Source organism: Mustela putorius, unplaced genomic scaffold, assembly GCF_011764305.1.
Source record: "Mustela putorius furo isolate JIRA1106 unplaced genomic scaffold, ASM1176430v1.1 tig00000083_pilon_pilon_pilon, whole genome shotgun sequence".
NCBI lineage: Eukaryota > Metazoa > Chordata > Mammalia > Carnivora > Mustelidae > Mustela > Mustela putorius.
Genome location: NW_025421273.1, coordinates 10502380 through 10514953, shown reverse-complemented (window position 1 = coordinate 10514953; position 12574 = coordinate 10502380). Strand labels below are relative to the sequence as shown.

At 56.2% G+C, this 12574-nt stretch overlaps 1 protein-coding gene across 8 annotated transcripts in view; it reads left to right on the top strand.

Annotated features, from left to right (window-relative positions):
* Nucleotides 1-12574, top strand: part of GAK (cyclin G associated kinase) — a 55914-nt gene that overhangs the window by 39730 nt on the left and 3610 nt on the right. For 7 of the 8 annotated variants that reach the window (XM_045073469.1, XM_045073628.1, XM_045073580.1 and 4 more), the window contains 9 exons: nucleotides 2340-2534; nucleotides 2962-3079; nucleotides 3420-3499; nucleotides 6389-6582; nucleotides 7301-7447; nucleotides 7635-8105; nucleotides 8501-8674; nucleotides 9175-9285; nucleotides 10484-10600. In XM_045073469.1, the coding sequence (XP_044929404.1) occupies nucleotides 2340-2534; nucleotides 2962-3079; nucleotides 3420-3499; nucleotides 6389-6582; nucleotides 7301-7447; nucleotides 7635-8105; nucleotides 8501-8674; nucleotides 9175-9285; nucleotides 10484-10600 (1607 nt within the window). The remainder of the gene's footprint in view (nucleotides 1-2339; nucleotides 2535-2961; nucleotides 3080-3419; nucleotides 3500-6388; nucleotides 6583-7300; nucleotides 7448-7634; nucleotides 8106-8500; nucleotides 8675-9174; nucleotides 9286-10483; nucleotides 10601-12574) is intronic. The other variant, XM_045073489.1, reaches the window with a different exon arrangement.

The following is a 12574-nucleotide window of genomic DNA, read 5'->3' as shown; positions in this document are numbered from 1 at the left end:
TGTGTGGAAGGCGCTAATGAAGAAGGTGGGCAAGATGCAGGAGCCTGTGGTCACTTCAGCAAAGGCAGGAACTGTGAGTCTCGCACACTAGACACCAGATGGGGAAAAGGGCAGGTTAGTGGAGGCTGCACTCCAGGGAGGGAAGGGTCTCAGCCTCTTGAGGGCAGGGCCAGAGGCATCACCCAATCGAAGCTCAGAGAGGGGTCGGGAAGGGGCTGGGCAGCCAGGCCTGCCGGGCCTTTGCAGGAGGCAGAACGATGGGGAGGGCAACATGAGCAGACAAGGTTGCTGAGGAAGTCCCAAAATTAACAAGATGCCAAACCTCCAAAGTTCAGAGGACACGAAACAGGGTGAAACCCTCAACAAACAGGCAGAAGACCCACTCAGACACACCGGACTTCATCTGCTGGAGACCCCACATGGAGACCCCCTTATGGAGATCCCCCATGGAGAGACATCAGAGGCGTTGTCCGAACCCAGGCAACCAGTAAAGATTCTGAGTATGAGAGTTAGTAAGTCAGCAGGGGAAATCAGCGGAGTCATAAAAAGTGCTCACTTATTCGAGGAAAAGACCAAAGAAGAAATGAGAAATAGAAAACAGGAGAACCCGGCCTCCACAGTCGAGCTCTAGACGTGCCTGTTAGGAGGGGGATCGTCAGACTGGACAAGAGAGCAGCAGCACCCAGCGATGACCTGTTGGGAGGAGCCCTGCGTCCCATGCAGACAGAGGAAGATGGAGGGTGGGGGCACAGGTGCCCTGTGACTGGTCACTGCAGACAGTGGCTCAGAGAGCCCACACGTGCTTCTCTGCCTCTGCGGGTCAGGTGGCCAGGCTTTGTTGCAGGGTTAACCTCGCTGAGAAAGTCTGCTGCTTCCTCTCTGGTATACTTCTGTGCTCGCTCAGCGTGTTGGTGGGTTGCATGGGCGTGGATGGGGTGTGGGCATCCTGGCTTTGTGGCGTGAGTGAGAGGAGTGTAGGTATCCCGTTATATGGGGGAGAGCTCCCTGAGCAAGTCTCCTAGCGCGATGCCATGTGAGACCCATGCTCAGAAGTGGCCACCCTTGCCTCTTGTTTGGAAGCCACTCCCTTCCCTGTCTCTTCGAGACAGATGCCTGTTGTGTGCACCCTACAGGTGCCGAGAAAACCAACCAGGTGAGCTGGAGCAGTGACTGACGTGAGAGCGGATTCCAGAATTTTAGAGCAGAAAACAGAAGTGGAAGGAGTAATGGGCAGTCACAGTTATAGTGTAGGCATCAACATTCCTGCCTTGGCAGTGAACAAAACAAGAACTTGGATGGTCAGTTCTGGGCAGCCCTCCGGATGACATCTGAAGGCCCTTCCACCCAACAACCAAAGCAGACACGTTCCTCTTGAGCTCTCATAGACCATTCAGTAAGAAGGATCATATTCTGGGCCATTAAGCTGCAGTCACAGGAGGATAGCAGTCCCACGAGGTGTGTTTATAATAAAGCTGCACCAGGATTGGTAACCAACAAGGGCACCTGGATAGCTCAGTCAGGAGCATCAGATGGTGAGTATGAGCCCCATGTGGGCTGTGGAGATTGCTTTATAATATATATTTTTAAAGATTTTATTTATTTGAGAGAGAGAGACAGTGACAGAGAGCATGAGAGAGGAGAGGGTTAGAGGGAGAAGCAGACTCCCGGTGGAGCCAGGAGCCTGATGCGGAACTTGATCCCGGGACTCCGGGACCATGACCTGAGCCGAAGGCAGCTGCCCAACCAACTGAGCCACCCAGGTGCCCCTGCTTTATAATATTTTTAAAAAGAAATTAATAACTGATAGTTGGAAAATTTTCTAAATTTTTCAAAATTAATCTACTCCAGTATTGCCTATGAGTCAAAGAAAAAGTTTCAAGGGAAGCTTAAAGATATTTTAAACCAAATGAAAATTACATCACAAATTGTGCAATGAAACTGTAGCACACTGCTCCAAGGAAAGTTAGTCACACTGAGTACCCATATCTGGGAACCAGATGCACTGAGTACTCGTGTCTATGGAAACCAGGTGCGGTGAGCCGACTGCCTCACTGAGTACTCGTGTCTGTGGAAACCAGATGCGGTGAGCTGTGTGTCACACTGAGTACTTGTGCCTGTGGAAACCAGGTGTGGTGAGCTGCATGTCATACTGAGTACTCACGTCTGTGGAAACCAGGTGCGGTGAGCTGTGTATCACTGAGAACTCGAGTCTGTGGAAACCAGGTGCAATGAGCTGTTTGGTGCATTGAGTACTCGTGTCAGAAACTGGGTGTGGGGCGCTAACTGGAGCTTCGGGGACATGGCAGGCGGGTGACGTAGAGTGCCTCTGGCCCCTGCAGGTACATTGAGTACATGTGTGACATGGTGGCAGAAGAGCCCATCACGCCCCACAGCAAGCCGATCTTGGTGAAAGCCGTGGTCATGACGCCCGTGCCACTGTTCAGCAAGCAGAGGAATGGCTGCCGGCCCTTCTGCGAGGTCTATGTGGGGGACGAGCGTGTGACCACCACATCTCAGGAGTATGACAAGATGAGGTGAGCTCCGAGCTCAGGGCCTCTGTGTTCCATGGCCTTCAGATTCATTCACTTTCCCTCCTCCGGGAGACTTGTAAGGAGAAAGTCTGGCCAAGCTGTGGAAAGGTGCTGAGGCCCTATCTGAGGTCAAGGTGCGGAGCAGGAACAGGCTTCATGATCCTGTCCCAGCCGGTGGGTGACAGGTGTGAGAGGTTCTCTGACTGGTGTGCTGAGGAGTAGCTTCTTAGAGTCCATTCCCAGAGTCACACCCCCTCCCAGAATAATTTGACAGGAAGCCTAGCAAAATGAGTGCGTGTGGATCTCAGTGTTGGTGCGTTAGGGGAGCTCGAGGTTCTTGCCAGAGAGCCGCAGCCTTCCAGGACCACCGCTCTCTGGAAGGCTATGTGTGTGACTTAAGTGAACCTTTCTTCATTCTTCCGCTTTTCAGGGATTTCAAAATTGAGGATGGCAAAGCAGTCATCCCCCTGGGCATAACTGTGCAAGGAGACGTGCTTATTATAATCTACCACGCCAGGTCCACTCTGGGAGGAAGACTGCAGGCCAAGGTACGTGGGCACTCAGGCCACCCTGGGCTGTCAGTCCATGGGTTCTCGCTGAGGGTTCTTGGACCCAATGTTCAGTGATAAGTGCCTTGTGTGGTACAAGGCAGAGGGGATTTTAGCCCAAAACACCCGGAGTTCCCATGCTGCGGGATGCTGTCTGCGTGGGGCCTGCTGAGTTACAGCTCTGAGGCTGCCCTACCTCAGACCCTGAGAAGCTGCTTGTCGGGAGGGCGCTGTGCATCAGGCTGTCTGAGCCCGTCAGCTGGGAAGCATGTGTGTGCGGTGTGAGCACATGATGTGCCCTCCCCAGCTTGAGCATCTCTTGTCTGCACCCTCTCTGCAGGTGGCATCCATGAAGATGTTCCAGGTCCAGTTTCACACGGGCTTTGTGCCTCGGAATGCAACGACTGTGAAATTTGCCAAGTATGTGGATGTCACGCGTGGGAGAGGTCAGGAGGGTCAGGGGCACAGTGCCCGCCTGCTGTGTACCCCGTGGAAATGAGTGCCGTGCGCTGGACACTGGCAGGCGATGTGGTTCCTGCATGGCTGGGATGCCACACTGTACTCCAGTCCTGGGTCTCTCTCCACCTCTGAGCGTGTTTACTGTCCAGCAGGTGACGCCTCCAGTGGGCTGTGGCAGCTGCCACCGTGCACCTCAGGGACCTGGGGACTGACCTGGTGCATTTCTTGTTAGAATGTAGCCATTGACCCACTGGATATGGAATGAACAGCTGAATGGGTGTTCATTGCTCTTTGACACAGAGAGCACCTAGGATGTGGGAGTGCTCTGCTAGGCACTGAGGTCGGAGGTGATTGGGGGAAGTCCATAGTCTGGGGTTAGAGATAAAAACCAAAATACACACAGTCAGGGATAATCCCCTTGACTCACCCAAGGCTCTTTAGTTTCTTGTGTTCCCGGATTCGTTACCTTGTTAAAGTCCCACGTAAGGGCCTCAGACACCTCGCTCCTAGTCCGTGGTGGGTATGCATACCTTATATTTGAGGCAAAGGGGCTCAGGTAGTAGGACAGGTTGGCACAGTGGGCATTTGGGACAGAGAGAGAGCACGTGCAAGTGGGAGAGAGAATCCCAGGCAGACTCCCCACCTAGCACGAGCCCGGTGCAGGGCTTGATCTCATGACCCTGAGATCATAACCTAAGCTGAAACCAAGTCAGACACTTAACTGACAGTAACCCCCAGATGCCCCAGGGGCATTTTGATTCCAGTTGGCCATTTTTCCCCTTGGTCTCACACGCATGCACACCTACCACCCACCTTTCGCCCCTGGAAGCATCCTTCCAGGGGTGAAAGGAGAGCTGGGGAGGAGCTCTGGGAACCACTGCTTATGGCTGCCCAGGTCCCACACTCTCCAGACCTGGGCCCCTCTCTGCCCAGTGAATAAAGGGAGTGTTAGCACTCACTCCTGCAGTCTTGGGAGGACTCAGCTCTGACCCTCTGGGTGCCAGAGGACCAGGGAGTGGCTGCCTCTGACATGGGGACTTCTGTGGGGGCTGGAAAGGGCATTTCTCCTGCAAACGTCCCAGTTGCAAGCACAGAACTTGACTGAGTTGTGCTCTCAGGCCCATGTGTTACTGCCTGTGTGGTGCTTCCGAAGATGGATTACTTAAATTAGGAGAAAGTCGTTGCATTGCCTGATGGATGGAGGAAAGTGCATGTCTCCTGTGGGCGGAGAGGCGGTGGGAACTATTTTGCGGAGAGGCAGTGGGAATAGGACAGCTTGAAAGAACTTGGAACAGTGTCCATGGGTCCATCCTCAATGAGCTCTCCTGTCACTGAGGGAGGGTCACCAGTGTGTTCAAGTGGGCAGAATTGAATTCATGACACAGGAAGCATTTTTGTTTCTGAGCCAAGCATGTTGGCCCCTGGGGCCATCTAGTGAGGCCTGGGCCTTACAGCCTCCTGCTGTGCGGGGCGGGGTTGTGGGGGTAGTGGCCCTGCTCACAGACCCTCATTGTTCCCTCACTGGCCTGTGAGGTGAGCTGGGTAGGCCAAGCCCCAGAGGCCCTCCTCAGGGATGAGGCAGGGTGGGGAGGGGGGGCATGGGGGTTCACCAGCGTGGTGCCCAGAGCTGCCCCCAAGGCCCTGTGGCCCCCAGAGCTGAGCCTACAGAGGTCATGTGCTCCTTTGTGTGGAACCCTGCCTCGCTCCTTCCTTGTGGATGGGGGTCTAGGCCTCCCCTGGCCCCTGCTGGCTGCTGGACTCCCCTTGACTGACATCGCTGCCTTGGGTCTTACCCCTGCGGTTTCCCTGGGAGCTGCTCCTGCCTAGTGGTGCGGTGACCAACGTTGTCTCCTTGTTGTGGGTGCCCGATGGAGAGAGGGAGTGCACCTTGGCCTGAGAGCCCAAAGAGCTCTGCTCCTGCCCTTGTTGCCTCAACAAGAGGAGCTCGGCTTCGGGCTGTTGTTGCCCACGTAGCTGCCCTGTTGGGTGTCCTCCCCTCACACAAAGGTGGTTTTGTCTCTGAAGGAGTGGGAAGGATTGAAACCAGTGACGTTCCACATTAGGGTTATGCCTGCTCACTTATTTTATTTCTTTGAGTCCCTGGAAGTCTGCCAGGCTTTTCCACCCAGACTGACCACCCAGTCTGCCTCCATGTCCGTAGCCCCACTGTCCGGTGGCTGTGTTTCGTTTTGGGCTCACAGATGTCACAGAGGACCAAGGGCGGCTCCCTCCACAGCTTGGGTCACTAAGGAACCTGCTGCCCCTTTTGAAATAAGTAATGCCCAAAGACGTCAGGTGACTTAAAAGAACATGGAGGCTGGGAGCCTGCTGCCTTGCTGAGGAATGGGCCTCAGCAGCATGGTCTGTGAACACATTGTCCGAGATGACCAGAGGGAACACGGGGGAAATGCTGGACTCCCTAGAGCTTTGGAGCCCCCCGAACTCAAATTCAGTGATCTGATGGTGACCCTGCAGTGATGCCCCTACACCCAGTCTTGGCGTAACTTGTCTCTCCTCTCCCACCAGCCGCGTGCCCCGCTTCCCGTTGCCCTGCCACCCTCCCCAGAGGTGGTTTTGGTTTTACGGGCACCTGTGAACAGTTAGGGATTTTTGGCAGGGTGGACAGCGTTGTTTAATGGAAACGCACATTAAGGTCCCTGAGTGCCTGATCTGGATCACAGGGCTGGGGGTGAGGGCCGCCCACACTCCCACAGCAGAGGAGCCGTGTCCTGCCGGCGCACCTGCCCTGGCAAGCACACGTGCCACTCCATGCTCACTTTCTGGTTAACGTGGGCTGGCTGACTGACCGTGAAAAGTCCTTCCTAACTGGCGTCTGGCCTCCCCTTGTAGGTATGACCTGGATGCGTGTGACATTCAGGAGAAATACCCGGATTTATTCCAAGTGAACCTGGAGGTGGAGGTGGAGCCCAGAGACAGGCCCAGCCGGGAGGCTCCACCCTGGGAGAGCACCAGCATGAGGGGACTGAACCCCAAAATCCTGTTTTCCAGCCGGGAGGAGCAGCAAGACATTCTCTCTAAATTTGGTGAGATTCTTGTGTTCCAAACATGTAGGTGGTGGTGCTGCTGCCACTGGAGACTCCTGGGGGCTGGGATCATCCCCATCCTGGGGTCTGGCTTTGCATGGGCAGAAGGCGGCCCAGAGCCCCGACTTGGGACCTTCTCCGACACCAGCTCTCATGCCCCAACGTGCTCGCATTTCCCAGGTTCACGCCTCTGCGGCTGCTCCCAGACCCCCAGGGTGCTGGGCGGCAGCTGACCTTCGGGGTCATCGTGGGTCAGGCTGGAATTGCTTGCTGTTTTCAGCATACCTGGAAGAAGTCAAGGCTTTGTTTGGACCCGCAGGGCACAGTGGGGCAGGTGGTCTCTCACCGGGTTGACTGTTTTGAAAGCATTTAGAAGGGCTACACGTGTCCATCAGTGGGCAGGGCGTGTGATCTCACTTCCTGACGACGTCATGGTCGTCTTCATGTTCTTGGTTTGCCCATCTTACGGTCTCTTCCTTGGGAGTGTCTGTGTCCATATGAGTGGCATGGGGCAATGTCTGGGTGAACTGGGAGCTGCTCACGGACTGGACCCTGTCTGGTGGTCAGTGCAGGTTCCCCAGGGCTTTAGCTGTGTGGCCTGGTCACTCCAAGAGACGCTTGGCAGCCTGGGGCCTTGGCCCTGAAGCCACCTGGCTGGCCACAGCAGGCGGTGGTGGCATTGTGGGCTGGGTCCTTGACGTGGTCTTCTCCCTGGCAGGGAAGCCAGAGCTCCCCAGGCAGCCTGGCTCCACCGCCCAGTATGACGCTGATGCCGGCTCTCTGGATGCCGAGCCCACAGAGTCCGATTCACCGCAGAGCAGCAGCACGGACAGCAGCCGCTTCCTCCACACGCTAGATTGGCACGGTGGGTGCAGGCCCCCTCCAGGGACCCTGTGCCCCTAAGCCATCGGATCCAGCCTGCCGTGCAGGCGACATCTTCTCCCCTCAGGCCTGAGTACTTTCCCTGGGGTCAGCTGTTTCCAGACCCTCTGCTTTGCGGCTTCCGGCAAGGTCTCACTCTGCCGTCCTGTCTACTGTGCTTCTTTTCTCAGAGGAGAAGGACCCCGAGACGGGCCCCGAAGGTCGCTTTGCCAAGGAGAGTGCATCAGCCCCGGCGGAGGATGCAGCGGGCAGTGAGCCTTCTGATGAGGAAGCAGTGACGCTCTCAGCAGAGAGCAGGGACGCAGCTGAGGAGGACACGCCGGGCCCGGCAGTGAGGGTGCAAGAGCGAGAGTTGATTTTTGATGCGGTCACACCGGCCACGCCGCAGGAGCCCACACTACAGGAAGACAGTGTTGATCTCCTGGGGCTGAACTCCGAGGCGGGGTTGGCACCTCCCTCGCAGGCCTGCGGGGCAGCCTCCAGTACTGCGGACCTGCTCAGCTGCCTCCTGGGAGCCCCTGACACGGCTCCAGAAGTCCCCTCAGGCGATTTGCTGGGTGGAGAGGCCCCCCTGCTCTTTGCAAGCCCAGCCCCTTCCTTGAGCGCACAGAGCCCACCCCAGGAAGGGCAGGCTACAGCTGGTACGTTACTCCGTCTGTTGGGAAAATAGAGGAGAGGGTTTTCGCCCTTGGCCATGCTGTCAGGGTTCCCTAGGAGGGGCTCCTGACAGTGGACGGGTGGGGTCAGCACCTGGCCCCTCAGCCACCCGCTGGAGAGCCGGCTGCTCTTCGGGCAGACTCCCAGGCCCCTGTGGCACTCCCTCTCCCTCCCTCTCACAGGCTGCCTCTCCTGGGAGAGTCTAGGGTGAGGCCCTTATGGCATCCAGCGCCGCCTTGGAGCAGACGGTGTGGCCTCAGCCTGGGTCTGAGGGGCCGTCGCGCTGGCTGGGACCCACTTGACCTTGAGGCTGATACCTGGGGCCCAAGGCACCACACAGAGCCTCCCATCTGCCCACTTTCTGGGTATTTTTCTGCAGCCGACCCGTTTGATCCTCTCCTACTGCCATCTGGTTCAAGCAGCCAGCCCTGCTCCAAGCCTGACCTCTTCGGTGAACTTCTTAATTCGGAATCTCCTGCCACGGCCCCCGCTTCCTTCCCGTCCACCCACAGCGCCCCACCCCCAGCCTGTAGCGCTGACTTCCTGCACCTGGGTAAGCGCTGAAGTTGGGGCCTGCCGAGGTGGGTGGCATGGTCACCTCCTATGGGCCCTGGACCAATGAAGGGGTGTTCTGGGTTCCCCCTCCCCTGGCAAGGTGACCAGCCTGCAGCTGTCCTCCCCATGCGAGGCTTCAGAGGAGGGCAAAAGGCAGTTCTGGGGGCACCAGCACCTAGCTGTGAGTCCATGCGGCTGGCCACAGGGTGGAGGGGGATCTTTGAAGATGTATGGACGCTTGTTGCTCTGTGAATGGCGGCTCTGGTTGCTGACCTCCTTGTGCACTTGGTTAGTTCAGGGACCACGTGACACGTTCTTGGGCCTCCAAGGAAAAAGAAAGCGGGTTGGTGTGATCCAAGCCCAGAGCAGCTCTCTCGGGACCCTGGTGGGGTGTGAGCCCAGCCCTGCTCACACATGAAGCGGGGGCAGAGGAGGCTGTTGCTGCCTGCCCCCACCAGGGGTTACCCCGGGTAGCACTGAGCACTGCTGTCTTTCCAGGGGACCTACCGGTGGAGCCCGGCAAGATGACAGCCTCGACCAGCCACCCAGATCTACTGGGAGGCTGGGAGGACTGGGCCGAGGCGCCGACCCCCTCGACCACTGCAGAAGGTATGAGCCCAGCCCCGTGGAGGCTGGTTCTCAGGTGGGAGCCCACTCCCAGAGGAGTGTGTGAGCCAGGAGGCCTCAGTGGGAGGTGATGCAGAGGGTCCCCATAGCACTCCATGGTGTTGTCCTGTGTCCCGTGGCTCCTCTGCCTCCTGGAGGCCCCTGGGGGTCTGTGCCATGGCTGGCGTCATGGGGCCGTGCCCTGTCCTCTCAGAATGCTCCAGTAGTGAGCTGCTGGGGCAGGCCTGTGACCCGTGTCCCCTCCTAGTACCATTCATTGCTGTGTTTGCCCAGGAGCAACCCCGAGCCTGAGGCTCTCCCCAGGGCCAGATGGGGACTTTGGAGATACTGTCTCTTGATTTGCGTTTTTTTCATTAGGAAGGAAGTCAGCTATTATTTTGCAGGTTTTAAGTTATTTGTATTTCTTTTTTTACAGAGGGAATTCAGCCTTTTAAAATGTTACTCATTTAGAGAGAGGGAGAGAGGGCATGAACAGGAGGGGCAGAGGGAGAAAGAATCCTGACTTGGGCTCAATCTCATGACCCTGAGATCATGACCTGAGCCAAAACCAAGAGTCACACTCAACCAACTATGGCACTCAGGCATCTCTGAAATTCAGCTTCTTTTTTTAAAATATTTTATTCATTTATTTGACAGAGAGAGACACAGTAAGAGGGAGCACAAGCAGGGGGAGGTGAGAGAGGGAGAAACAGGCTTCCTGCCGAGCAGGGAGCCCGATACGGGGCTTGATCCCAGGACCCCGGGGATCATGACCTGAGTGGAAGGGAGATGCTTAACAACTGAGCCACCAGGCAGGCATCCTTGAAATTCAACTAATTTTTAATTGATTTGTAAGAACTCTTTATGTAGGAACAGCAGTTACTTGTAACAACTGTATAATGTTCCATCATGGGGTGCACAGTGGTAATTCATTCAGACCCCACCGTGTCTCACAGTTAGAATACTGACTAGCTTGTGCCCTTGTGAGGAACAGCACAAAGCCTGCTCACACCTGACATGGGTTCTGGGAAGTGGAACTTGAGGATCAGAGCCACGTGACATGGAGGCTAGCTTCTGTGAGGAGGCAGCTCTGGCTGCATGTACAGCTGTGTCTGGGGTTGGTGGGGTGCGGACAGTAACGGAGCGTGGCCTCAGGAGTGTTCTAGGGGTGCACCTTCTTATGCCCTCTGCCCTTCTCCAGGTCCCTTCTTCTCTCCAGGAGGCCAGCCTACCGCCCCTGGGCCCCCAGCTGGCTGGACCAAGTCTCAGAGCCTGGACCCATTTGCAGACCTCGGTGACCTCAGTTCTGGCCTCCAAGGTGACGTGTGGGGCCCAGAGTACCGGCCCCTGGCAGGAGGGTGCAGTCAGGGGCGCTGCTCCCCTCATAGGGGCTTGTGAGCGAAGCTAACACCGGGAGGCATGAGGCACATGTGGGACACAGGCACTTGGAGTCATGGAGGGATGGACGAACCACCCGCACCAAGTGCCTGTGCCTGCTGTCTGTGGCCTTGAATCTCCTGGGGACATGTCCTCAGGGTCCCTCTGTTATCTCCAGATGCATGTGGGGCATTGAGTATCGAGACCAAGAGTCCCCAAGCAGGTTCCTTATTCCTTGGCAATCAACTAGCAGGTGGAACTCCAGGCTGGAAAGATGTCTGCTGGGAAGGCTCGTTACTCAGGGTGTCGGGCCTCAGGCCACAGAGCTCTCCTCCCATCGGAGCTTCATGGCCGCTCACTGCTGCCCCTCACGGTGCCAAGTCAGCCTTCAGTTTGGTTTGGAGACGATGTTCCTTGGTGCTCGGAAGACTCCTGGCACCTTGTACTCTCTTGTTCCCCTCTTGAGATGCGTATTGGGCCTGCAGGATCGCCTTCCCTCCCCCGCCTGTCTCTGCTGCATCGGGGCGAGGAGTCTATCTGGTTGAGCCCTGTGACTTTCCTTCTTGGAGTAGCTACTGGCGCTTCAGGTTACGCCATGTCTCTGAGGGATTCCTGGGAGTGTGGGTTTGCCCTCGGCCTTTTGTGCCTGTGCAGTCTCTCTGGCTGCTCACACTGGGTGGGCTGCCCAGAGCCTCCTGCTTTGGGGGTCAGACCTTTCAGGTCCTTTGTGACCCATCCTTGGGCTGGAGCCTGGCCCTCAGGGCTGCACCACGGCCCCAGGCCTCACATGCCCTCAGGAAACAGGCGATCCTGATGAAAACTGATGGAAGGAAAGGAGAAATAGACAAAGTCAGACTTAGGTTACAGATGTCAGACTCCTCGAATGATCAGGCCGCTGGACGAGGGGTTGGATGTGAGGATGGCACAGTGATGGAGTTGCTAGGGGCGCACCTAATGGCAGGGCCCTGCATCGTATAGTGGTCCCGGCCGGTGAGCGCGGACCACACCCACTCCCAGGCACCCCGAGCCTTCTTCAAGACTGCAGAGATCCCCCGACCACTTGGACTGGAAACCAGGGACGGCAGGATAACTGTCTTCATGTGCTTCAGTGCTGAGCAGTAAGTGAGTTATTTAGGAAACAGGAGGGTGCACTAAACTGGGCAAACGTGGACACTGAGCGGGTGCTTGCGGCCTTCTTGTCAGGGTGTCTGAAAAGATAACAGAATTAAGCCCTAACAGATGGAAGGAAATAATAAAGAGCCAAAATCTGTGAAGTAGAAAACTAATGAAACAGAATCTGATTTTTTGAAAATATCAGGAGAGCTCAAAAATCAGTAAAATCACAGACAAAGCTCTACGAGGGACAGAGTGAAAGGATGATCAAGTAAGGACACAGGAACATCCCTGCAGACCTTGAGGATGGCGAGGGTACAAGGGCCATAGGCAGTGACATTGGTTGTGTCCTCGGAGCCGGTCCCCAGGAGAACCCGCGAGCACTGAGCACATTGTGGGAATATCCCCATAGCTGGGAGGGAAACGAATTCACACTTGGAAGTCTCCCAAAAGGGAATCTCCGGTGCTACGTGGACGGTTTCCCTGGAGAATTTTACCAAATGTTTCAAGAATTCATACTGATTCTCCAGTGTGTTCCAGGAAATAGAAAGAGGAAGAAATGTTTTCCAGTCAATTTCAGGAAGCTTGTGATACCCTGATGACCAAAACCAGAGTCTGTGCAAAAAAACCCTGCAGGGCTGTGTCCCTCATGAATGTAGACAGAGACTGAACAAAACAACTGGCAGAGGGAACTGTCCTCACACAGTTGTGCACTGCAGCAAAGGAAGGTTTATTTCAGGAACATTCTGTGACCGGGGAACAGGGTCAGCCCCGTCATGGGCCTGGCAAGAGCACTTGGCGC